Here is a 25447-nt window from a genome sequence, read left to right as displayed (position 1 = left end):
GGAATGTTGGGAGCGAGAAGTTGATGAATAGTAATCTTTATATACCTACACTTGACCTAGTTTTCAAGTCGAGTGACTTAATCTCTCTCTAGGTTTTGATAAAACCTTTTTTGAGTAGTTCGAAAGCTTTGTACTAAACCACTTAGTATAAAGCTTTGAATTGATGGCAAGCTTTCACTTGTTCAATCTAGCATGCTCTAGTAGACATACTAGTCAACAAAGTTCAAAGGAACTCAGTTAAAAAGCGAGTTTTCGCAACTGAGAGTTATTCTTTCTAGGCTACTGGCTCAAATGTGATAAGGAAATGATAAAGTGACAAATAATGAGCCAGGGTGTAGGCGAAGTTATCACGAGGGGACCTGAAGACACTGGAGGCCCACTAATGTGGAGGCTCGGGGCAGAGCGTGAAAGGTTGTCACATCAAGCAATTCGTAGCACCTTCCAAGAGACATTATCATCGGCATTTTAGACACTCATTTTAGAAGGTAAGTGATTGAAAAAAGACGGCTTGCAAGACTTTTTGTTCGTTTTATTTTTACTTTTTATCCGGCTCTCCGAATTATAGCATCCATCGAAAGACACCGTTGTCTTTGTTCCAGGGCAGATGGTTGCAGACCAGCAATCCGCCTCCCGTAAGTCCTACTCTTGAATTGGGTGGTTTGTATAGATTGGGTGTGTTGATGTGTATAGACTATCACAGGTCCCGTACTAAGTTCAAAAACAGTGCTGGTTGAATACTATGGTGGTCAAAAAATATAATATATCAATGCTTGACCTAACTCAAACCGACGACTCGGAACTTATAGAACCCCGAAACTTTAATACTCATGTGACAATTTCATTGTCCATCAGGAAGCCAAAACAACTTATTTGGCTTTACTTAGCTATACTCTCGATGCAATTATATTAGAAAGATAGGGGCTGAGTTTATATTTTTGAGGTAAAAAGACAGGCAGAAAATTATTCTATTGCTTAGATGATGGCTTCAGGCGACATTAAGCAAGGTAAGCTACCTTCATGGTTACTTTTGGGCGATTGCTATCCAAGACTAACTTGGCAGCATTTTTAATTCTTTAAGAAAAGACAATCTGATAGACTCTTCTCTATTAACTAGAATGAGCAATATACGCCGAGCAGTGCCCCTAGCGCTGTTATACTCGTTGATTTCCATTTATGAATATGAAGCCGGTTCGGAGCCGCCGGAGACAATCAACCTTAGTAAAAAGTAGACTCCTTATCAACATACGTCAGTCGGGCGTCGCAGAGCTGGGTGGAGCTAGGCTTGAACTTTCATAATGCTACCTTTGACAGTTGCCTAACACCAAAGTTCCCCATGTCGGTGTTCTCCAAATTACCCCTAGTTTGATATACGATGGAGTTCAATTCCCCAAAACCTAAATAGACATTTGTCTGCACCAGTTTAATTATAAACACGAAAAGCTCCAATTCTCCAATCCAATGCACAGAACAAGGTTCCCCGGAGTGTCATATTAAACCATGTAATTATTGGCCCAAAGAGTAAGTAGCTAATCTGACAGACTTTGCTGAATGCAAAGCTTGGGCTCGTCAGTGATAACCTAATCTAGTAGCCCCTAACAGATATCTGTGCCGAGAACTGGGATGGCCGGGTCCAAAGATATACAGCGGACCATCGGGTCTCTCGTCGGTAACACTATAGTGGGCAGACTGGCCCTGAGAGTGGTCGCCAGTGTGGCAGGATCAACAGCCAGGTAGCTAGTGCAGTTAAGTGAGGGCGGACACTACTTCTTCGTTTTTAGAGGATTCGAAGGTTCAAATTGTCTGTATTATTATCCAATGCTTCGTACTTTTACATTAGGCTGAGACGAGGTTCGTCACTACTCAACAAACGGCAGATTGAAACTAGTTGTGTCTTCCAGTTGTTAGTGCTGTTGCTCTTCTGACCTCATTCACTTCTGACAAACAAAGTGGCTGCAATGAGACGAACAGATAAGACACGCAGTGTTGGAGGAAGCTTCAGTGAAACAGGTGCTTGCATTTAATCCTTGGGCGCTGGAGCAGCCTCCGGGTCATTGGCTAACAAAGCCTCAACCTCTGCGCCCCTTCTGCGCCTCTCCTCCAGTGAGACCTCCTTCTCTGGCGACGTGGACCAGCCGAGGCCCAGTTCGGGGTACTGCAGCGGAATATCGCCGTCGCGTGGCAGACCATCCAGATAAATAGGCCATGGTGTGCCCATCCATGCGTTGCTGGACTCATGGTCTCGGCGTTGTTGTGAAGTCAGGGGATGCACAAGGATACTAAGGCGTTGTTAGACAAGAGGCGCTTCACTTCAGCCACAGGCTTTCCCGCTAGTCGGAAAAGCCATAACGTCCGTAGACATGTGCCGGCGAGGTGGAACTTCATTGGATACGTTGTAGGAGGTGTAACTCACCTCAGATTACCTCGGTTGGAAGCCAGGTAGAAAAAGACATCAGAGAACGAGGAGTCAGGGACCCAAACTACACGATGAAAGTGAATCAGACTTTGCTTGAGTAGAAGAAATGTCTCATGTAATGGCTTCACTGGGCAGAATTCTTTGACTTGTTGCAACTCACTCTCGTACGACCCAGCCGGGTGAGGGCCGACAGGATACTCGTTGACTCTGTACAAGGGCACAGCGACGAATGCGCCTATTAGCATAAGTCAGTGAACACACGGCACAACTACGATTGACCTAGAATTGTAAGTTACCATCGCGTCGTAGCCTCAGAATGGCATCGCGAAGAGCCAGCGCGCGGGCGGTCTCGGTGGGCGACTGCAGAAGGAAGTAGATGTGGAAATGCCACTCTCGGGTCCGAGCCTCGACAACCGTTTTCAAGTCCTCCTGGGGAGCTGCTGAGTGGGTAACCATGGTCATTTTCCTGGGAAGATAAAAACTCAGGCGCCGACAATTGGATATCCTTTTGTTGCGACCTTGTGGGGTGGTGATCTGCAGCGAGGTTGTGGTTCAATGTTTCTGAGACTGAGCGTTGAAGTTGGGTGCGGAGCAACTGCTGACAGAGCACGCAATCTCAATGGCTTTTGCGTGCGTAGGGGAAAGTGTAGCCCTCGGCTACGACCGGAATGGTTAAAAGCCGACGGAATCCGAGTCATTCAACTGGGTTCGTTGGCACCTTTGATATAGATTTTAAGTCTAATTGCGTTATAATGCGCCAGGTTGATTCTTGGGCCAATTCGATTAAATGAGGATGTTGCGCTCAGGTTATAGTAAGCGCCAAGAGTGCGTTCAAAAGCCAAAGAGCACCCTGTAAGTGTTAAAGTCCAGCAAAACAGCCAAATGGCAACTGATGTATGACAGCTCGGTTGGAAAACCCTAAGTAGACATATTGTGAATTGAGATTTATGGTACGCACTTCTAGAGGCCGTTTCAAACTTATTTCGTATCATAGTTATGGAGGAGTTTGACCACTCAATTTCAACAGAGCCGATTGAGTTGCACGATACCCCGCCTCCACAGTCTTCGAACATGCGTAATACCATGCTACATCTACCGTCTTTCACAAATCATTAAGCTGTTGTGATATCAATTAATTAAGAGAATCATCCACCGTGATTACAGCTTTCGAGATAACGGCAAACAAGCATTGGAGAAATAGCAGTTTTACTCGATTAAAACATTACTTTATGCCGTATATGTCTAAACTAAAACGGCTTCTAGTTATCAATTAGACAAAAATTGTGCCGTAGCCAGACTCCTCACCACGCAAGACATCAACCTCAAAAGGCGCCTCATAAGGAGCCCCGGAGCTGAAAGAACCAACAAGGGCTTCATAAGGAAGTTCCTTCCAAGTCTGCTGGATGCTACGCGCACTCTTGAGGAACCGGCTGCGGACGTCGGCATAGTCGGGAGCAACAAGCTTGCGGTCCTTCTTGACAAACTTTCCATCGACGATGACGTGCTCGACGTCGCCGACGCTGGCGTGGAGGATGACGGCGGCAACAGGGTCAACCCAGCCGAGCAGCGCAGGGCTGTCGCCATCCCAGACGACAACATCGGCCTTTGCGCCCTTGGCGATGACGCCCAGGTCGGGACGGCGGAGCGCGAGACCACCGTTGCGGGTTGCCATGAGGAAGGCCTGGTTGGCGGTCATGGGGGTGGAAGTAGGGACGTTCCAGTGATCCAAGACCTGCTGGTAAAGCTGGCGACGGGTGCTCTGGAGCCAGAGACGAGCCTGGGTGAGGATGTCGGTGGAGAAGGTGAAGTGGGTGTCGACGCCCAGGGAGCCTTGGTCCTGGATCAGATGGCTGTGAGGGTGCGTGTGACCGTAGTGCATCTCAGACTCGGGCGTGACGGAGATGTGCTGGTTGGTAGAGCGCAGGAGGGACGCGCCGCGGTAGGTAAGGAAGGAGGCGTGGGAGAAGACGACGGGGATGCTCATGTTCAGGGCTCCGACGGCGTGAAGGTCCTCGGGACTGTTGGTGACTGTGACTGCGGTTAGCGGAAATGCACCTCATATGGAGAGGAAGTTGCTTACAGCCCCACGGTCCCTGAAGGCTGTGAGTCGTGATGACAGAGACATTGAACTCCCTGTGAATGGTAAGTGTCTATCTTTTTGATCATTCAAACAGGAAAACTCACTTGGCAAGATCAATGACAGCGTTAACATCAGCAAGGACAGGGTCGGGTCCGAAGAAGTCGCAGGCAATGCCAAGGCTGGTGGTAGAGCCCTGGAAGCTGGCCTTGGTGGCGATATCTCTAAAGTTTGCAAGCTGCTCAGAGACGGTGTAGTTGGTTACGTTGTGGAAGGCGTAGGACCAGAAGACTCTTGCTCCGCTGTCAATGCTACCGTTGAGACCAGCTTCAGACGTCTCGTTAGACCATGTGTGGTGGGCATGGTCAAGGGTCGTGGTAACACCCGCATTGAGAGCTTCGTAGAGGCCGGTAATCTGGCCGATGTAGACATCCTCGGGGCTGAGGAGGCCTGCAGCAGAATACTCGCCATAACGAGTAAAATACTCGGCTAGAGACGTGTTGGAAGCGATGGTCTTGAAACCAGTCTGCCAGCCGTGACGGTGGGTGTCGATGAAGCCGGGGGTGATGATTTTGTTGGTGGCGTTGACGACTTGCGTGTCATTACGGGAAAAGTTCTGGCTCTGGGCCTCCTCGGCGGTATAGATGGCCGAGATACGATCATCCGTAATAAGGAGGGAGCCGTCGCGGATGACATTAAGAGAGTCTGTCTGCGCGTCAAATCCGACGATAGTGCCACCCTGCAGGAGGATGGACGATGCGCCAGCCAGGCCGACGGTGGCCGTCAGGGCTGCAGCCAAATTCAAAGAATACATAATGAGTGTAAGTCGCTGCTATTGCTGCTGCAAGAAATCCCTTGACTGTCCGACTTCGAATCTGGCCCAGGACGACCGCGCATGTTTATATATATGCCTAGAGTCACATCGTGTTTCTTAGTTCCATGCTGAGGTGAGTATTATGAACATGAACAATCTGACTTGGCACTCTATTCAGTGGGCACTAAGCGTGGATATCCGAGCAAACCAATCCTGGAATACCGGATCACCCATAAAAAGGGGACTCGGTGTGTGGTGAGATTCGTCACCAAAAGACCACTAGTCCCCGCTCATCGTGGAGTGAGCTTGGTCAAATGTAGTGGAACCGAGCTCTTTCATCCGCGTGACTAGTAGCTGAAAGAGCTGACGATGTCGTCATTGAAAAGTTGGAAGACAGTACTACACTAGCCCATGGAAATCTTTTGTGGGTGCTGGATATCGTATCCGCCTCAATCTTGGTAGTGTGGTTAAAAAGTCAAAGCTGGTCGCTGAACAGTGGGGCTTGCCAGCTAGAGCAGCTAACCTTGAGTCGGGATTCGTTACCTACAATGCTTAAAAGAGTTTTGAATGTGTCTATTGGCTAACGACAGCACAAAACCTCAGTTATAGGTGGGACTCGCTCCTTAATGATCAGTGATCACAAAAGTACTTTTGTACTTCTGTTTTCCTCTCACATGATGTTCCTTTTTCATCTTTGTGTTTATAAACCTTTCGGAGAGCTCGGATAGGTTCTACACCTCTTCCTTGGCAGTCTTGTATTCTTGGGTGAAATATTTGCGTGCCCCACTATCGTCAGCGCTGACTGAGGGTGGTTCCTCGCATTCGGCTGACTACAATCTACATCATAATGACCCAGTGGGCAAAGCGTAGTATTAGCGTGGATGGTGATGGAACCCGATCGGTAGGTCCACTTCGGCAGTTCATAGGCCCACGACGGAACCCGGGCCGGCTTATGCTTTGGAGTGAGAAAATCACCAAAATTCATCTCTTAACTAGATAGAGATTATTGCAATGGACAAGACATGAGTTTCTCCAAGCACGAGATGCCCCATGATCCAAACTCCATGAAAGGCTCCAGTACTGTTCGTTGCCCAGTGGCCCAACTCTCTACTGTCAGTCGCCTGAAATAAACCTTTAAATAGGCGGTGCCCGCGGGGGCGAAGGTTACGGATCCATCCCCATCAAGTAAGATCGAAACTTTGTGAAAGTGCCAAGAGTTTTCAGATTTTTGATATTTTTTCCTTGGAGACATTTCTGGTGCTTATTACCAAGGGTAAGACCAGCCGCAAGATTGATTTCGAGGACGGTGCAGACGCAAAGAGGGAATAGGACCAGCTTCGCGAGTTCTCGCCCTCGCTGCTCGGCCTCGCTGTTCGGCCAAATCGCCCAGTACGCGGCCACCACTGCCTCCAACAACCTTGTCTAATTAGCGCTTCTATATCTACTATATTTACTAACTATTAAATAGCATATAGCTATATAGTAATCAATACGTTATAACGTATAATGTTGAATGGGCTCTCTGTACGATCGTACTGTCATAAATGTAGGGTGAACCAAAGATTCTATTTTCCGTGATTACCTTTCCTAACTAGATGTTGCCTTCCGTACGAACAGATATATCTCTGTCCATACCTAGACACGAGTCGTGCATGACAGGTAATAAACCATGATCCCTTCCTCAGACATTTAGGTGTTACAGGTGCTAGTCATGCCACCTATACACCCCTTTGCCTGTGACAGCCTTGTCGTACGGTCATGTGATTATCGTTATTCCAACATATAAACTAATAAGTCGGTTTAGTTTATTATCTAACTATTCTATAATATAAGAAATCTCTTACTAGTTAAAAAGCTTAATTAAGGCTATAGATATAAAGTTATAAGTTTATTTAGGTACCTTCTTAGAAATACTTCTAGATTTAGTTAAGAAAAGAATTAAAAAAAAGTGGCTAAATAATTATTTTAAAACTATCAGAAAAGATTAAAGAGATATAAATTAAGTCTTAGAAGGCTAGATATAATATAATTTAGGACTTTTTACTTTTTATAAAGTTAGTCATTATTTGAATAATAAAATAATTAAGAAAACGCTTTTAATATTAAGAAAAATAAAAGCATGTCTATAGCCTGCACCTGACAAGAAGGATTGCCAAAATGAGGTCACAAGACCCAACTGCTAATAACTAGGAGCTTGATATCAGAACCAGCAAGTGCTTGATGTTGTGAAGTTTATACGCCACAAAGGAATCGTATACCGCAATTAAACCTTCTGATATCATGGTAACCTTGATAAGTACCCCCCTCCCCTTCTTCCTCCAATATCCAGTTTCACCTGAGACTGTCATCATGAAATCTGAACCTATCGCCAGAAATTGGTGACTAGGATTACAGAATAGCTTCAACGAAAGCAGTCTATAGACTTATTCGAACTTCGATGTGGTATTTAAACTAAGATGGGCAGTTGTCCGCTGCTCCCTTGTTCTGCTGTACAAAGAAGTCGTTGGTGCTATATACAGCTGATGTTGTATCGCCATGAACACAGTTGCAATCCGCCGCGAAATAGCCTGCGTGTAGAAAAGAGCTGTCAAACTGAGCAGGCCCAAACGTAACTTGAATGTTCTGCGGGCCTCCTTGGGCTGCGCAATTTTGCTGTATGAAGGAGGTAGCGGCTGTTTTTTGCATTGCGTTACAGAAGTTGACCCCCTGACCATTAACTTTGCAGTAGCCGTCGTAGCGGAGTGGTATGGGTGAGCCGTGCTTTCCATGAATAGGAAGTATGGGCCAGAGAAGGAGGATCTTGATGAGATGCACTTTTGGTACACTGTTAGTACAAAAAGCCAAAGAGGGGAGCGACTTGTCATTACTTGCAGGGGAACGCACAATAGACGTTCACTACTTGTTGTTTGAATCACGTAAGGTTATTCTAGACACATTGCACACAGTCCTCTGCTACGCTATCCACGCTTTTATACATCGAGAGGGCTGTTCCCAGTAGAGGAGCCCACCGCTTCTGAGTTGCCGGAGGACAGAAGGCCAGATACCGCAAGACAGGCAACATCCACGGAGTTCTTTGGTGACCGATATAATCGAAATGAGACATGCCGGCATCGGCACGGATGTACGGCTCCGAACTTGTTGTCAAAAATTGACTAGCCGAGAACAGTCTTTAAGAAAACTAGGCAAAACTTAATTTCATGTCCTGTAAAAACTACGTCTATCAAGAACTATTTCCTGACGGAGCAGGGTTGACTGATTTAAACGAGTCATTGATTAACTCATGCAACGACCTGTTGCAAACTCTAGTGGCTGGTGGCAAATGAATTGGGGAAAACCCTCAGCAGATAGTAACCGAGAAGCTACTGCCTGTTGTTGTACAGTATATCAGAATAGCGCATTAGTTAGCAATGTATGAGTCAGGCCAAAATGCATCCACTAGTAATGAAGGCAAGACACAAACTCTCTTGAGGACAAGCTTCTTGGAGGTTAGGTTAAAATGTTTTTGGCCGATGATCCGGTACCTAGGAAGAATCTAACTCTTATAGATTTGAGACGATACTCTGCAACAAAACCAACCCACCATGGTGCTCACTCGGGGGAGGTAGGGGGGTGGTTTATGCCCCTTTGTAAGCAGAAGAGCTAAGTCGCTGAAACTAGTTATTGTCTTCCCAGATGCCTTGAATGATATATGGGTCTCATAGAGCTGAGGGCTTCTACTCTGGGGCATACCGCAGTAGGAGCATTATTATCGGAAACCATCAGAAACTGAAACAGGATTGGATGTAGTTGCATCGATTAAATAAGAAAGAAACAAAGAGAGACGTCACTATTAGGTCGCAAGGACTAAGTAAAATACTTTGAATCATTTCCTTGTTGGATCGATTGCACAAGCTTTTTTTTTTTTTTTTAAATTGGTTGATTATGCATTAGTAATAAGAAGAGGAATTAGTACGTTATCGCCTATTCGCGAACCACACGCTATTTAGTATATATGGTGAAGTAGAGTGCTGAACGTAGGCATGTATTCAAAGTAGTAGATTGAGTGGCTTGTCTTCTCCTAACTATGGCATCATATGTTTTGTAGACGAAGCGTAGGAGGGAAATTCCGGCCGATCCAGCTAGGAATTAACTCCACAGGCGATAAGTGGGTCACGTGGCGCCGAGGTTGCGCACTTTGCCATGAAGCCATCACGGCAGCATCTCAGGCTTGGTGATGTAGCCCTATTTGTAGTATTCGAGTAAGACACTAGACTCTACTTATTCACACCAATGGTGTTGTCTCCAACCGCCAAATATTCACATGTGTTGATAGTACGCTACAAATACAACGACGAGTATTCTATCACAAAAAGGCAGATCTCTTTTGCGGGTTTCAGGAAAGTTTCAGAACAGGTGAAGACCATGTAGCAGCTCCGGGTCAACTTATCGTTAGGCACAAGGCATGTTGTGAAAAGACATCTTTGCTACAAAGAGGTCAGGACAACCAACTATGGTACAAAGCTAATGCTTCGGTAATGACTCCGGCATCATTATCTACTGTTCTACACAATATAGCTACGCCAGCCAGTTTCCAACTAGTTAGGTCGTAACAATCCTGAAGACTCTACTTCTACCCTCTTTTTGATACTTAGTTGCAAGCAGAACCTTGGCTGCCTGCGGCTTTGCAGGCGGCCAACCACTGATCACCTCCCATGGAGTTACTCGCAGAATGACACCAATCATTCGAGTAAACACCTAACATATTAGTTAAAATTCATCTAGCGGTAATATCATTAACAAAATTTAGATATACTCACAGTCGGAGCATTTATCCCAGCCAGTGCCAGGGGAGTTGCGATAGGCGTTGCACGCCGTTTGTGTATTTTGGTCGTTGATCCTCCAATGATTATACCTAAAATACCCCACCCGATCTTCACAAGTACACGTCCTGTGGGGGTTTCCAAAAGCCGATGCGGCTAGGATACTACAGAACGACTCAGCTTTGCCTTGACACAAGAGTTTGGGAGTCACTTACGAAAAGATAATGGGAAGTCGGAAATCAACCTGCATCGTGGGAGACAGCAGAAGGCTGAAGATTTGGGCGGCACTAAGGTTTAAAAAGGTGGAAACAAATTGCTAAAAAAGAAAGTTTAGAACTAAATATTTCATAGACTTTAACGCCTTTTATAATCATCTTGCGTACAGACGTGTTCAAGATATTTAATAATTCGCACTATCGTAAACTATAGCATAATAAAATAGCCTAAGACAAGGCACTTGACAAGCCACAAAAAGGAGGCAATCTATCATTGGTGCAGAAACTGTTATCTATGTATTGTAAAGTGATCATCTTACCTGACTTGCATTATAGCGGGCCTGAGAGCAGGGCGCTCATTGGAACTCAATCTATCTTCAATCTTCCATGGCTTTTCCTTCCTAGCCTTTTTTGAGAAGAACTTGAACTAGAAATAGAGCACCTCTTAAGTCTGTCTGATTTCAAATCAGTATGCGTAAGGGGTAGGGCTCAAACTTTCGAGAGGTTCCTTTGTCTAAGAATGTTGTTAGAGCGTTGAAGCGAACCTCCCCTTAACTGTAGCGCCGCCGCCTAGGTCAACCCATCTTTCCGCCAAGCGAAAAAGAACACTGAACTTTCGCTACAGCAAAATGACAGTTTGAGAGTTATGAAGATCCCATGTTCTGATTACTTGCCTGTATACCTGACTCATGTCAATGTTTCCTTCAACAAAGACGTGCGCCCATCATTCCTTCCAATCAAAGTCTCTTTTTACTTATGGTAAAGCGGGTGTAAATTGGGACATTTACTCACATAAGTGGTAGTAAACGGTAAGTCTGTTGATTCATCAATTCGACGTAAATAATCCTTACAATTTCACTGGGTGATATGCAAGGACGGTAAGATTGATAGCATGGGAGCGTGGACAGCCCAAAAAAAAAAGGGGGGGGGGGGGGGGGGAAGGGTAGTTGCGTGGGCATCTTTGCCACACCCTTTACCCTCTGCCATCCTTGCTGCCCTGACTCCTGACTGCTCTTGACATATGACAGTGTGTCCCACCAGACCGACTCTTTAGCTCTGGCGACTATGTGCCGATGAGCCGGGCGATTTGGGTCGGTGGACCCTAAGATGATGCTGTATAGGCTTAGACGAGGTTTGATTTACTTAAAATTTCCACGCACGAGTCCCCGTAAGCCAGCATATTAGGAGCCGTCAATCTTCAAAGGCTGACGTAATTTCCTTGTGGCATGGGTAAGGCGATATCTTGCTCATGCCCCTGAGCAGGAGTCTTGGACTAAAGTTAGCATTTGATTCATGGAATATTGTGAAGCTGCCTTTCTACGTGAACCGTGAGTTTTGAGATACTCCTTCGGCGGGACGTCTTGCCCAATTTATCCCAAAGTGCTACGTACGCATTAGTGATACCTCGCAGCATCGTCAGGTGAGAAGATCTCTGTGGATTGCCCAGCGCGAAGTTCTCATCCAGCCATCTGGGATCGAAGCTTGGTATGATTTGCATCTTCTCATGCAGAGAGCACATTACTAAGTCGTGAATCCTGCCTTATTACTTTTTTACTGGTCTGAACGCGCGCATTTTGTGTGAACACCGAGCAAGTGTCTCGAGAGGTCTAGATGACCTGTCATAACATGCTGTTGGTTTGGATCGTTGCCGTGCGGTAAGAGAAAGAAACCCATCCGGTCGCCTGAAATGCCTCGCGAAAGCTAGAAACAGCCGCGATGTGTTTTATTCAAACGCCCATCGATGACAATTCTTGGTTTCTGGGCAACCCGTAAAGCAGATGCTCGAAGATGGTGTGGGCGATCGCATCCGTTTGTGGCGCTGGGAGCCGTCCCATAAGTTGGTAAATATACGATTTGGCTTTACTTGTCATCCACCGAGGTGTGATTGGTATTCGAGCCTAGAAGAAAAATCGGGAAAAGCATCCACGACGGGATAGCACGGAAATTGGCCAGCACTTTAGGGACAGCAAGCGATAACGGAATGTATTTCAATTTTCGGCGGTGGACTTTGGCCGCTGAAAGCTCCGGTATCCCTTGCGGACTGAGAAAGAACATTTGTACGGATAATGGCCGTTCCGCCGACGCACTTGAACAAGGATCTGAGCGAACTCTTTAATTACTTATGTAGTAGTTTATGTAAGATTTCCGTTGTGATATCTGGGTCGACTACGGCATTACATACGGAATGATAAAAGAAAACTTTTGCTGTGCTTCGCCTTACGAATTAATGGGAACCATAGTCTAAACCTGCTGATCAACAGGGGCAATAGCATAAAAAAATCGGAAAGTCACTAAATGAAGCGGCACTCTGAGAACACGCGAGTTAAGCAAACCATAAAATAACAACAAAACCCACTCGGTTCAACTAAATCTCCTCGCCTAAAGCACTGGTTGACCAATCGCCGCCCAATTTACCAATCTCCCCCCGCACGTTAGGAAATCTATCCAAAAACGAAAAGGGTCCTATTTCTGGTAAGGTCTGGCGAAACCGGTCGTTCTATCCTGCTAACATAAATTTGGAGTTCAAAGTACCATGGTTCTGGAACGGCAAATGGCAGACCTGCTGCATTGACGATGCTATGCAGGCCGGGTGTCGCGACACCTTCACGTTCACGTACAACCATCCATACAACTGGGCTAGTAGGCGTTCGAGGGTTCAGAATGACGGGCAAACAGTAGATTTCACTTGCTACAAGATGGGTTGGCCCGTGAGATGCCAGCCGAAGAGAGGATAGGAAGACAGTAACTCGCAAAACCGTTTAGTCTCGTTGGAAAAGATACCATGCACAAGCAGCACTGCATCACACATGGAAAATGAGCATCGCATCTTCCCACAAAACTACGGAAGGATGTTTGCTTCGTAACAGGCTACTTGTCAGAGGCTTTATACGGTACGGAGTGACGGTGTTGCAACTATATAGAGTCCCCATCATAAAACCTGTTTTCTCAGAGTGTGATCCGTCTTCGCTGTTCTGAATCCTACGCGCCATTCCCGCGACGTGACACTGCTGACAGTGAAAATCCTTGTAATAGACCGTTGCGCCAGAAGGTCCGTGAGGGCTTGCGCTCTTGTAAGCCCCTGCTGTCAAGGCTGCTCATAATGTTTTGACGACACATCATCCCATCTAGGTCCTAGGTGTAGACAGGGTATTGTCCTGTTACAGCTTTCTTCGTGACCTTGGAAGAAAAAGAAAAACGGGCCGCTTTTCGACAAGCGAGTCATAACTTACAGCTACACCGCACAGTGACCAATCGCACCGGCCGTAACAGACATGAAGAACGGTTTTGGTACTGTACCAGACTTACGGTGCCATCGCTATACCTGACTTCCGCAGGCGCTTCGATTGTTTCTCTTAATTCGACTCCCAGCAATACTAAAGGAGTGTTACTTGCGGGTCAGGACACCCAACTGTGGCTCAAAGCAAAAGCTTTGGTGACGAAGAACCCTTTTTCTACACTGAATCTACGCTGCACAGTAGCCAAATGCGCCGGTCGTAACAATAAGCTAGCTGTATCTCGAGTGGGAAAAACTAGCTGCGACATACACAGATACATAGTCTAGTGTATTCAACTTAAAGCGTAATAGATTGTTTGAATTAGCCACGCCCCACTATGAAGTTTTCAGACGCTTTGCGTTCCGCTGTCAGCCGCGTCAGTAACAATCTAGATATGCGGCAGGTATATAAGTAAAGGTCGGCGCCTTCAAAAGCTTCCAGACGCTTAACAGTTTATTCGGTCATCATCGTTAAAGGAATCATTCGCGGTTTACGCCCAGAAGCGTTATAAAATGCAGTTCCCACTTACTACCATACTCTTATGCCTCTGTTCCGCGACTTCAATCTTAGGAGCTCCCCCTCAAGACTTCAGCGATGTTTCCCCCGCTAGAATCTTTGCCAGGGTAAGATTCTTGTCTGAAATGTTGATCGATCAATGCAGGAATAATCTAACTCTATAAAATTATAGAAGCACTGGTGCAGCGGTGGCGGTATCAAGTGCTTCAAGCCTGACGGAAGCTGCGAGTGGCATGACTGTTGGAGCTGCTCATGCCCGACATGGGCTACTCATGAGGGATGTTCTAATGACCCGAACGATCGGTGTGGGCAGTAGCCGGTAGAATCTTATCGTCAAGCATCAAACGATGGGCTTTTTGAAAGGTAATCAGAAGAGCTTCGACAATTAAACCATGATGAACTGAAAGTTAATAATGTTCGACCAGTCACTGAAGTTTATCTCTTTTGGGCGCCCGATGGTCTTCTTTTGGCCAAGGCTAGAAATACCCAATTTGTCATAGACTTTTGCTCCACACTACCACTGATCAAAACAAGCTTCAGAATCTATTATTCATTGTCAGAGAACAAAATGTTCTAGCTGTTGATGTTGTACCCTGGAACTCGGTTGTGATACACCATTTGGTGTCTTTACACCGCTTCTAGCTCATTGACACGTGTGTGTGGTCTCAAAACTCATTGCCTGTAGTCGCCTGGCTTTCTTCATATTCCGAGCTGACATAGCCATGACTAAATTCGCTTAGCGGTCCTTGATTCATATGAATTAATATATCGCAGGTTTCAATGGATGCTTCCTGCTGGAAGAGCATGATGTGAAACGGGGCCCTTCTCTTCCCCCTAGTTACGTAGCTGACATCACCGGTTTGATAAAGCAATAAACCGCTTTGAGCGTAATCCAGACTTGCAAATGTAGTAATTAATTGCGAAACTGTTTCTGGCTATCACGAAGAAAGGGCGATAGCGTCCAGCGAGCACTGCCAGTTAGCCTAGGCCTATCATGTCATCAAAAATGGGGGTTGCCAGACACACCGTTAACGCCATAGGGGCGTTCCTCGCTGTAGCGCATCATGAAAGAAAGGATTTCTCAGATATCGGTAGTATATGTCTTTCCCTCCCTGTTCCCCATCATACCCCGGGAATACAATCGGTATGGGAGATAGAGCACGGAAGTCAACCTAGCAGAATTTGACACTAAAGAGAGTTTACACTCAGGCAATCGTTCGGAAATGGTGCGGAGTGGATGAGGTTTGACCGGCTAACGCGGGAATTACTCGTTCACCACTATATGATGGAACGCTTTGTGCGACTCAGCTACTTTACATATCTGTATCCGCTCGTTCCGTTCTTAATCACGCCATAATAATAGTCTGTAAATCTCGTCATATGATTTTACTGCGGCATTTTATCCGTTATTCTTTTCCATTCAGAATCGCAGAATACATCTCACTCTGACTAATGCCTTTAGATTCGACGCCAAACAACTTTCAAGCGGTTCAAGGCCTGACGCCTTTACGTCGGCGACCATACCAGACCACCACTCCAAGCCTACCAGCATTATACGGTTCGATCAGCTGCCATGCAACAGGGTAATCCCTGATGGTCACCTCTCTTACTGACCTTACCCCTATTCTATGGCGCTAATCTAGTCGACGCACGTGAGAGAGAAGAGATGGAGACCACGTTAGTATGGCATATTAGTAACGAAATCATCTTAGTAATAAACCTAACCGATTACCACATTTGTAGGAACCCTTAAGGGCATTTACCGGAAGGCATAAAATAGACTAGAAGACATAGTCCCCGAATTTCACTAGTGTATTATGAGCTTGTTTTCAAATCATGTAGAGACCCGAGGCGGTATATAGCTGACCCTCCCCCCCCCCTGCTGTTACAAGCAGGTCAGGGCAACCAACTGTGGCACAAAGCAAAAGCTTCGGTAATGATGACTCTAGCATCATTATCCCCTGTTCTGCACTATATAGCTACGCCGGCCAGGTACTAACTGGTTGGGCCGTAACACGCACGGAGGCGAAGAGGTTATTAAAAAATAACATAATATACGGAAACCGGAAGGAAGGCAACTAGTATTATAACAGCCTGTTGTGTTAGCGTTAGAAGTCCGACTTTGCCGCTGGAGGTTTCGTCTTGTGCCGGACGGACTAGCCCGTACGTGCCATAGCCACCAAAGACAGTAGTCCGATTGGGCAAGAATCCAAACCTCGAAGCCAGTTGGCGTCGGCCTCGTCGGTGAAGTTATTGTCTCAAGTGACCAGCCCCAAGCCGGACCATGACCTCATCAATTGTTAGTTCCGAGCTGGGTATAGAATATTGATAAACGAGTCGGAAAAACAAGAGAGCTGTCCACCTCGGCAGAATGCTAAGCAAGCCGAGTGCAAATCATTAGTATTATATTGTTTGTGTATTCTAACAATTGATCACCAGAGGCATAAGTATTGCCTCCATCTACTCCCCGGTGTTGTCTTACTCTCTAATCACATACGTTGCAGTAGAACATAACTCATTGAAATGACTTGAATTTGACACGGTTAGAAAACCAGCTGGGGAAATTTGAATATATTACAAATCAACGACAACTAGCCACATCCCGGATAATGCGGCACACGCTGCCGAATAGCCGGCCAATACATTGTATAGAATTATTTCGACTATCTATACCTACTTATACCTACTTATTACTAGCTGAGGCACACCAGGGAAGACGATTAGGAGACGTCGTTTCTGTGCATAACACATCAATACTGCTAAAAGCCCCTATGACGGACTTATTAGACGTTAGTAATTAAAGATAAAGCCCTGCTATACAGCTTTAGCTCACTCGTTGGTTACAACAGAGGATGTTTACAAAACGCATGGGAATGTTACGACCCCTTGGACATAACAGGACAAGAGTGACCCCACAGTGTCACAAGTACTGCTGAATCCACCTGACTACGCTGTCGCTGAATGGTGGAAGGAAGATATCCGCCTGCTGAGCGCTAATTAGTGCAAGGAGGCCCGTCTACGGCGGCGAGTCATGTCGAATCGAAAGTCAAAAGGCACCAATCAATCATATGGCTAATATGGATAGCGGTAGTGATGCCTGAGTGAACCTCCAGAGATTAGCTTCCATTCCTCAGGGAGCGTTGAAGATCGTCTGCGATGCACGTTACCTCTCACATCGCTATACGTATAAAAACCCAGCCAGATACATGACGTCGACGTGGCCTAGTTACTGTTTTGTCGCAATTACTTTTTGACTGACTGTGTGTCTTTTGTAGCAATTCGCTAAGATGGCTCTTTCTTTAGCTACTATCCTAGGAATCGCATCTACGGCAATCCTTGCTTCGCCTACCGGATCTAAAGTCTCGTTTGACTGGCAAAAGACCGGCTATCTGTGAGTTTCTCATATCGCCTTGTTGAAGAGGATATACTGAGACGAATCGGGTTCTAGACTTGCCTTTGGGGATTCATACACATTTGTTCAGGGAACGTTAGGAGGATGCGTCGGTTGCAACTTCATCGGTTCACAGCTGAACATCTCTTTCACGCCAGAGCAGCTTCTCTCCGACCGCATTATCCCTGGTCAGAACACATCTTCAGCTGGGGGCACTAATTGGATTGAGGAATTGACAGGCTGCAAAGAGGGTCTGCCGCGGGACTGTGAGATCCAGTTGTGGGACTTCGCTTTCGGTGGTGCCGACGTCTCGACAAAGTTGTAAGTCGAGGATTCCCAACAACAGCTTTCCGGTCGCAATAGCTAACATCTTAACAGCGTTCCACTGCACCATAACAACACACTATCTTTTGAAAAGCAAATTTGGCAATGGGACACCTACGGAAAGTCCGTCATAAATGCGGACACAGGCTCGTCATTGGTAGCAGCTTTTATCGGAATAAATGATATCAGCGACACAGCAAATTTCAATTTCCCTATGCAGAACTTAACCAGCTTTGAAGATCTGTATACTGAAATAGTCAAGGAAGAGTTCGCCCATCTGGAGACTATTCATGCCGCTGGGTTCCGCACATACCTCTTCCTGAACTTGCCCCCTTTAGACAAGACGGTATATCACTTGGAGCTCGATGCTATTCCCATTATTAACTGTTAGACAGCCTGCTTCTCAAATCGACCCTAAGCGCAAGCCCGATACGAGTATGCTGCAGACGTACAACCGCATTCTTAACCAGACTGCGAGAGCCTTTACGGAACAACATCCAGGCACAACCGCCTTCGTCTTTGACACTTACGGTTGGCTAAATTACGTCTTTGACCACGCATCGTCTTTTGGAATAACTAACACCACGTCTTTCTGCCCCAAGTATAATGCATGGGATATTGCCACAAATTACAAGGCTTACGGATGCCAACCAATCGGTGAATACTTCTGGTACAACTCTGGCCACATAAGCTTCACTGTTTCTCAGCTTCTTGGTTCGAAGGTGAATAGTTTCTTATCACAGAAGAGTGGCCAATGTGGCGGAAAAAATGGACCTGACGGCTCCTGGGGAACCCGATGGGATAATGGGACAGCGAGTTGAGTAGTCGGTATTGAATAGAATTGAGGACTTTTCGGCACCGCGACCGCACCTACCGGGACGGGCTACCTTTCACGATTACGTAGAGATAAGTCAACAAGCGGGTAGATAGACAGCCATGCATAGATAGTGGAAGGGTGTCATGGTGGCTTGTGCTGCGAAATTTGTAGGAGCGTATAGAATTCCATTCTGTCAATGACCGCAAGCCCTCACTTAGACCCGGTTGAGATAAAGCTAGATGGGGCTTCGACGCCTACGAGGTTTATCAAGTTGGGGAGCGCTCACCAAGCAGTCTTATAAGGAAGCCCTTTCTTTCTGAAACGTCAGGAAACATGGACAGTAATAGATCAAATGGCCTCATATCATTAGACACCGTTAGTTATTCGCAATGAAATTCTCTGTTTCACGCCGTAACTCATAGTATCATCAGCCTCACCTTCTGCGCCAGCTTCCGCTTCATTTTTCTCGTCGGGCTTTTCCAGTTCAACACACACACACACACACACAAACAATAACGCCCGGCGGCAAAGGCGAATAGGCTAATCAGGCTAGTTATATATACAATGCTTTCTACTATACAGTTATAGTAGTTAGGAAATTTTCGAGTAAATAGAATTAACGTATATGAAAAACGTATGAAATACGAACCTGCGATTATGTTAGATTTGCTGCGTTCGGCTAATATTCATCCGCAACAAACAATAGCGTCGCTTAGTACTAAATCTAGATTATAGCTTATCTTTCAAGCTATAATAAATAAGCCTAAATTAATCGCTTAGGCTATTATAAAGATGTATGTTTTTAACTATATTATACTAGGCTAACGAGTAAAGGAGAAAGAGTAAATGATCTTACCCCTCGCTTTGTTCGTGGCAACAGTGCGAGCAAGCGCTAAAGAGGCCAACAGCCTTGAATTCAGACAGTCAAAGTCATCCAGGCCAGCCGTCTACTGTCTCTTGAGAGTCTCACGGTGAAACAGTAGACCAGTCCAAACCTCGATGATTCGCTCGCCCTCGGCAAAATGAAGCCTCAGCATAACTTCAAGACCGTCCACAAGAAGGTCGATTGACGGTCCGTTCTCACCATGCTCCGCAGGTACAGCAGCAGGAACAAGTTTCAAGCCATTGAACTCCCTGAATCCCACCCTTGGTAACCCATCATCGCGCTTTTCCAACCTCCAGCCTTCTGACCATTCTCCAACCCACTCTTCCCATCTCGGGTCAACTTCTCGGCTAGGGTCTTTGACCGGAATCGATACTTCTTGCAACTGTTCCAGAGTCCCTATGTAAGGCCATCCCTTGGCATATGCAACGGCGTGGACAACTCTACAGGATACATCGGCTCCTTCCAAGCCGTTGGTCATGACTGCGACACCACATCCCTCAGCCAGGTCTTTTTCGTCAACTTTCCCTGTGGTGTTGGCGAAGCCAACAGCGTAGCACCTGAAGCAAGGAGAATTGCCACCGAAATGTCCAAAGACATTGCGCTTATTTTTCGATAAAAACCATGAGATTCCGACGTTCCCTTGGACGTGGGTCAACATCTCCTTGGCAACCTCTTGGGGGAGAAATCTCTTGTCGTCTGGAGTCTGTGGGTCGAGAGAAGTCTGGATGCCCCGAATCAACTTGAGAAGGTCTGTCGGCGTCGTCCACATTCCACCGGACGCGAACTCGGGGTGATGATACCACGGCGTGTTGTGAGGCTGATTGCCAGTCCACCAGGACCTCGCATAATTGCCGTCATCATCGTGCTCTGGCGTGTCGAAGCTCGAGTTCGACATGCCTAGGGGTTCGAAGACGAGCTCCTTCACTTGCTCCTGGATTGGCTTGCCAAAGATCTTTTCCAAGATTATTTGGAGCATCGCAAAACCCCCACCGCAATACGCATGCTTTTGTCCGGGAAACAAGGTCAATTTCTCTGCCACATTCTGCCCGCCGTTTCTGTCGAGCAAGGTATCGAGAGCAGTGGGCATGTTCCGGGCATACCCATGATATGACGAAGTTCTAAAACCGGCGGTGTGAGTAAGAAGATGCCTAAGAGTAATTTGCCGCAGAATGTCGGGGTTTCCAAGATTATTGAACAGCTCCTCTGGGAGGTGATGGAGGACTTTGTCGTCCAAAGACAGTTTTCCCTGACTCACTAGCCTCATGACGGCTGTGGCTGCTGTGGGCTTGGAGATACTGGCTGCTTGGAAGCGGGTTTCCTCATTGTCACCAAGGGTTGAAAAGCAACGTGCTTCAATGTTCCCTTTGTCTAGGACAGCGACTGAGACAGAGGGGGTACTGAGCGATGAGAGGAATTTCTGGGGCGTAGAGGGCGGAGAAGTTTGATTTGCAAAAATCTCGGCGAGTTTGTCAAAGAACGCCATGTTGTTGGTGATTCAATGTTGCTATTGCGGTTGTTTTGAAGATCAGATTGACAAGCCTTGCTTGAGATATCTTGCGATTTAGTTTCGACCCTCAGCAAAGGCTATATTTATTAGTACTTATACTAGTAAAAGTTTAATCTTGAGGGTTATAACATGTCCGAGGATCTGTGATGGCCAAAGAAGTACGCACCACACGCGTGTTAACTTGCGTGCGGGGTGACGCGCAGATGGGGAAGGCAAGTAAGCAACAGGGATTTGTTAAACGTCAGACGTTACGTTGCTTGTTTTTGGAGCTAAAATCCTACGATCCTGTCACAGCCTTCTCCATCAATCAAGATTGTGCGCTAATTTTCATAGGGATAAATCGCCGTCAGCAGACGTGTCCTTGCTTGGCGTGAAAATTTGCTCCTCTCCAATAACATCAGTTTCCAAGACCGCGTTGGGCTTGTGACTTCTCCACTGCAAGTCAAGCTCACCTCACTAGAGAACTCAACCACACTCAGTAGAAGTCTTGCTTATGCCACAATTACTATCTCGGCTAGAACCCAAGTCAACTTCGGCCGACTTAGGGTTCAAATACTGTAGGCTGGGATGGATTTGGTTCTTTATTCAGAACATCTATCTGCAAGGATGACTTGTTCCACAAATCGTATTCGTATCGATTTCTCACATTGCGAACGAATTTATTTTAAAATTTTATTACTGCGTCTTACCTCGAGGCATTCACAATGGTTTCTAACCTCACGATTGCTCTAGGCTGTTTTCTGAGCTCTGTATAGGTAAGCAACTGAAGAACTCTCATCATGTACCTTCATTTATAATATGGCATCTGTCACAGGGGTAACGGCCTGTGACAAACCTGAGGAAGCAAGACCATCCACGCTAGCCGATTCAGGAAGAAAAAGGCCAGAACAAGCGAGATATCTTCAAGCTGGCTTACTATAGGTGTTTAATGGGCAGTTCTCTAACAAGATAAAGTGGCGATTAAGTTGCTTTGTGCCGCCTTGATCCGGCGGACGCCACTTCAAGCTGGGCCGACGGTGGGGCTTAGACAGAAGCGCCACAAACTCCCGAGTGTTGGCTCCTGGAAAAGAACCCCTTCTGGTTCGTGCCGAGAAAAAGAAACGAATGCGAAAGTACTGAGCTCTCAGACGGTTCCCGGGAGACTGGCCATCCGTGCGTATGCTCCATTACAATCAATTTGTACCAACTTCAGCTGCACCACTAAAACTTCTAGACCTTCGGGGAAGTCCAGACATACTCAAGGCCAAACGCACCTAGTAACATGCAGTAATGAGGTTAAACACTAATGTACAACTACATTGAAGTATTTTTAAAAGTCAACATACTGGATTGCGGCGAGTCCGTTTGAGTTGATTGCATTGTCTGGAAGAAAACCCAAATCGAAAAGCTGCATGGTCAAGATACTGTTACTCGTATTTCAGACAGTGATCCAATTCATAGCTTCCCCGGACACAGACCCGCTGATTTGGTTAATCTCGTTAGCCTTCAACTCAAGCTTTTTATTTTCCATCCGCGCTTGTCTAAGTCCCACTGCCCCGCTCCCTCCTCCGCGTGAGACAAGATCTAGCCCACAGTCAGTGTCTTTGGCATAGGGACAATCTCTTGATAATGATTTTAGGATGGACACTGCATTCTTGATCTCATTGCTCCATCTTTCATACGATGATATGTGCGGTTTATAGGTGACCTAGCCACAACCTAATGACATTGGTGTTGTCCTGCAGTGGTTGAGCAATATGATGCCATTTAACACAATGCGGCATGAAATACATGAGGCGGTGGTAACTGCATGACAATAATAGAGTGAATCGTCCTTTGAAAAAAGTCTGTTCAAACTGTTAGCTTAGATGCATCACTAGTAAGCGAGCTATTTGAGCTGTGCTACATCGCCTACTACGCTTTTCACTCTTTACCATACGTCTTCTAAACATCTCCAAGTATCCCCCTCTTGTATCATTGCATATGAGTATTGTTTAGTGTTATCGAACTCGCACTGCGCAGCTGTAATTCGCCTTGATCGCTGGTGGTGATGGCGACTTTGTAGAAAATGGCTGGTCGAGAAGCTCAGTTCCAGAGAAACTGCTCTTCGTAAGCGACCTGTTCTTTTAGAATAAAGGAGAACAGCACACTTGGATGAAAGACATTAGTGTCGGGGTGAGTGGCTTGCCATTTTTTGGCATGACTCCCATGTGGTGGCGTTCGATAGCATCTCCAACTCAACAAAACCAAGTAGCCGCGCTAGCAGCACCCTAATCAGCATCGGGGTAGACGTCGGGTTTTTCCATCGTGCCTTAAGTAAGAAAATACATTTCTTTCATCAATCGCGCTATCCGAGTTGAACCGAGTTTAGAAACTCATTTCATTCAACTTGTAAGGTTAGATAGGCGTGCGCGGTTTGACCGGAGTTCCCTTCGCTGTTTTTTGTACACGAAGTTCACCATGCGTTTCCTCTTATATAATCTTCGTTCGGCTCCTCTTCTCTCACTTTTTCTTCTGCATCACATAAACACTCTTTTAAAACTCAAGTAAAATGACTCTCGTTCATTCAGTCATGCGGCTTATGCCGCTTTTCACTCTTTTATCCACCACAGCCTCTGCACTACCAAGCCGCCACTCTGCGAGAGATTTCACTTACACCACGCTGGGCTGCTTCACAGATCTTACAGATGGCAAGCGAGCTCTCAATGATATGCATTATGCTACCGACGACATGACCATTGAGAAGTGCGCTTCATTTTGCTCCAGTTTCGCGCTTTTCGGAGTCGAGTATGGCCGTGAGTGCTACTGTGGTAACTCGCGCAATCCCACTAGCACCCTGGCAGACTCGAAGGATTGCAGCTTTTCATGTTCCGGCGATTCTAACAGCAAGTGCGGCGCCGGAAACCGCATCAATATTTACAACAACGCAAAACCTAAAGTGCAGGCGCCTGCTACTCTATCCGGAGCTTCGTCCCTTGGATGCTTCGTCGAAGCTGCACACCGAGTGCTACCAAGCAAAGCCATCAGTGGAAGCGACATGACGGCAGCCAAATGTGCGACCAACTGCGCTGGTTTCGACTACTTTGGTACCCAATGGTCTTCTGAATGCTACTGCGGCAATACTCTCCCAACTGTCTCGGCGCCCGCATCTGAGTGCAATATGGCTTGCTCCGGCAAGGGGGACGAGGTATGTGGCGGCAACTTGCGGCTCAATGTTTACAAATTCGACCAAGCTTCCGTGACAGCCCCGGCCCCCGCGGCCGTTTCCGGCTTTGAGTACAAGGGCTGCTACGCCGACAATATTCCCCAGCGAGTCCTCAGTGGGAAGGTTACAAAGAGCGCTGCTATGACCCTGGAGATGTGTGCTGCTGCGTGTGGTGGCTCCGGGTATACCTGGTTCGGCGTTGAGTTTGGCTCGGAATGCTACTGTGGCACCCAGCTCGACGCTGCAAGCTCCCTTGCTTCCGAAAGGGAGTGCTCTATGAAATGCAGCGGTAGCGGCTCGCAGAACTGCGGCGGTTCCAACAGGCTCAATGTGTACAGGACAGATATCAGCGGCACAGCAAGCAGCAAAGAATCGATTGGCGGCTTCCACTACCAGTCATGTTGGACCGATAAGGTAGACGACCGTTCGCTCAAGGCTGTCGACTACCGTACCGATGATATGACGGTCGAAAAATGCGCGAAGCGATGCGAGGCTTATGCGTACTTTGGATTGGAGTACTCTCGGGAGTGTTTTTGCGGCAATGACCTAATTGGACAAGCGGCACCAGAGAAAGACTGCGGTATGCTATGCATGGGAGCGAGCTCTCAGTGGTGCGGAGGGCCAGACAGGTTGAACCTATACTCGAAGATGACATTGTCGACTCCTCAACTTTCCCCATCCTCGACTTCTCAATCTTCTTCATCGTCAGTTTCTCAATCCTCTTCATCGTCAGCTTCTCAATCCTCTTCATCGTCGACTTCTCAGCTCTCCTCATCGTCGACTTCACAACTCTCATCCTCGACTTCTAAAACCTCTTCATCTTCGACTTCTCAATTCTCTTCATCCTCGACTTCTCAATCCTCTTCGTCCTCAACTTCTCAAGCCTCTTCATCGTCAGCTTCTCAATCCTCTTCATCGTCGACTTCTCAACTCTCCTCATCGTCTTCTAAAACCTCTTCGTCAACTTCTCAATACTCCTCATCGTCGGCTATTTCAAAAACAGCCTCTTCAGCAGTGGCCTCACTGGTATCCGCGACTTCAGTTGCATCCACCACAGTCGGCGCTCCCATGATAACTATCACAGACTGCCCCTCGAAGTCTACGTATACTCCGGTCCCGGAGTCATGCTATGTGCCTGGATTCCTTCCCCAGGAATGCAACGTGCAACAGTTTTTCGTTAACGAACCGAGCCGTTTCTTACGCTGGTGTAACCAGGTCCTGTTGCAGTG

At 46.7% G+C, this 25447-nt stretch overlaps 5 protein-coding genes across 5 annotated transcripts; 2 read left to right on the top strand and 3 right to left on the bottom strand.

Moving 5' to 3' along the window:
• Nucleotides 1-2017: 2017 nt before the first annotated feature.
• Nucleotides 2018-2875, bottom strand: CTRU02_201303 (DOPA 4,5-dioxygenase; the record flags this gene model as incomplete). The annotated part of the gene is made up of 4 exons (XM_070203825.1): nt 2018-2276; nt 2411-2477; nt 2574-2648; nt 2710-2875. 4 exons carry the CDS (start codon nt 2873-2875, stop codon nt 2018-2020), a joined length of 567 nt encoding a protein of 188 aa, XP_070062407.1.
• Nucleotides 2876-3683: 808 nt separating this feature from the next.
• On the bottom strand, nt 3684-5304 carry CTRU02_201302 (amidohydrolase family protein; the record flags this gene model as incomplete). The annotated part of the gene is made up of 3 exons (XM_036726334.1): nt 3684-4441; nt 4494-4546; nt 4598-5304. 3 exons carry the CDS (start codon nt 5302-5304, stop codon nt 3684-3686), a joined length of 1518 nt encoding a protein of 505 aa, XP_036582016.1.
• A 12092-nt stretch (nt 5305-17396) lies between these two features.
• CTRU02_201301 (lysophospholipase a) lies at nt 17397-18645 on the top strand (the record flags this gene model as incomplete). Its single annotated transcript, XM_036726332.1, has 4 exons — nt 17397-17500; nt 17558-17821; nt 17879-18170; nt 18220-18645. The coding sequence occupies 4 exons, from the start codon at nt 17397-17399 to the stop codon at nt 18643-18645; spliced, it is 1086 nt and encodes a 361-aa protein (XP_036582014.1).
• Nucleotides 18646-19588: 943 nt separating this feature from the next.
• Nucleotides 19589-21010, bottom strand: CTRU02_201300 (beta-lactamase; the record flags this gene model as incomplete). The annotated part of the gene is made up of 1 exon (XM_036726331.1): nt 19589-21010. The coding sequence occupies one exon, from the start codon at nt 21008-21010 to the stop codon at nt 19589-19591; it is 1422 nt and encodes a 473-aa protein (XP_036582013.1).
• Nucleotides 21011-23594: 2584 nt separating this feature from the next.
• Nucleotides 23595-25027, top strand: CTRU02_201299 (uncharacterized protein; the record flags this gene model as incomplete). The annotated part of the gene is made up of 2 exons (XM_036726330.2): nt 23595-24798; nt 24867-25027. The coding sequence occupies 2 exons, from the start codon at nt 23595-23597 to the stop codon at nt 25025-25027; spliced, it is 1365 nt and encodes a 454-aa protein (XP_036582012.2).
• Between the last annotated feature and the right edge of the window lie 420 nt (nt 25028-25447).

Source organism: Colletotrichum truncatum (genome assembly GCF_014235925.2).
Source record: "Colletotrichum truncatum strain CMES1059 chromosome Unknown Contig_0001, whole genome shotgun sequence".
Taxonomy (NCBI): domain Eukaryota; kingdom Fungi; phylum Ascomycota; class Sordariomycetes; order Glomerellales; family Glomerellaceae; genus Colletotrichum; species Colletotrichum truncatum.
This window is presented reverse-complemented; position numbering and strand designations above follow the sequence as displayed.